Raw genomic sequence first — 1,020 nt, forward strand, 5'->3', positions numbered from 1 at the left:
TTTGGCGGGTCCGGGCTGGGGATTCGAACCCGCCACCTTAGGTGTACGTGGCTGGCGCCTTAGCCGGTTGAGCTATAGGCGCCGAGCCTATAATCACTCTTAATAAACTATTTTACCAAGGAATATGCCTAGCATGCTCAGAGAAATGTAGATTGGCAGCTAAAACATGAAGAAAAGGATACTTTTATGGACAAAGACAAGATTAGTTTGGCCCAGTTGGAAGGCAGTCACCATGGCTGTTTTCTCATCCAGTAAAGCCACTTTCCCAGAAGGCATCCCATTAAGTGCAACTCTATGATCTTGCAATTCCAGTGTATAATGTTCCAGGGGAAATTTCACTTCTGTAAACATGAAAGATACATAAATGTAATGACAGATGTCATTCCAGTGGATAATGGTATGTTGTTAGATTGTGTCAGGAAGCAGGGCTAAAATAAGAGTAGGTAGGATCTGCTCCTAATTTCTTTCCCATGATGATGAAGACATATGTGAGGTAATAGTATATGAGACTATTGCTGCTATTACTTGTATTCTTAAAACTAGTGAACTAGGGCCGTGCCTCTGGCACCATATACTGAGGGCAGCGGTTTAAACCTGGCCCCAGCCAAACTGCAACCACAACAGAAAAAAAATAGCTGGGCATTGTGGTGGGCCCCTGTAGTCCCAGCTACTCGGGAGGCTGAGGCAAGAGAATAGCCTAAGCCCAGGAGTTGGAGATTGCTGTGAGCCATGTGACACCACAGCACTCTACCAAGGGCAACAAAGTAAGACTCTGTCTCCACACACACACACACAAAATCTAGTGAACTGAGTAGCAGGAGAGATCACTAATCGGTAAGTAGGGAAAGGACTAATGTCAATGGAGCCAAAGCACACTTCATGAAAATAAAGGGACTTTTAGAGTCAGTTGAGTATTTTTTCTTTAAGAGACAGAGTCTCACTTTCTCACCCTTGGTAGAGTGCTGTGGCATCACAGCTCACAGCAACCTCTAGCTCTTGGGCTTAGGCAATTCGCTTGCC

General features: G+C 45.0%; 1 protein-coding gene across 1 annotated transcript in view; it reads right to left on the reverse strand.

Annotated features, from left to right (window-relative positions):
- The window catches only part of NUP210L (nucleoporin 210 like), a 147,392-nt gene that overhangs the window by 123,764 nt on the left and 22,608 nt on the right, over nucleotides 1-1,020 (reverse strand). The window contains 1 exon segment of the mRNA XM_023508329.1: nucleotides 183-453. Within this exon segment, the coding sequence (XP_023364097.1) occupies nucleotides 183-453 (271 nt within the window).

The sequence above is a fragment of the Otolemur garnettii genome, unplaced genomic scaffold (assembly GCF_000181295.1).
Source record: "Otolemur garnettii isolate 467f Iridium unplaced genomic scaffold, OtoGar3 scaffold00244, whole genome shotgun sequence".
Classification (NCBI taxonomy): domain Eukaryota; kingdom Metazoa; phylum Chordata; class Mammalia; order Primates; family Galagidae; genus Otolemur; species Otolemur garnettii.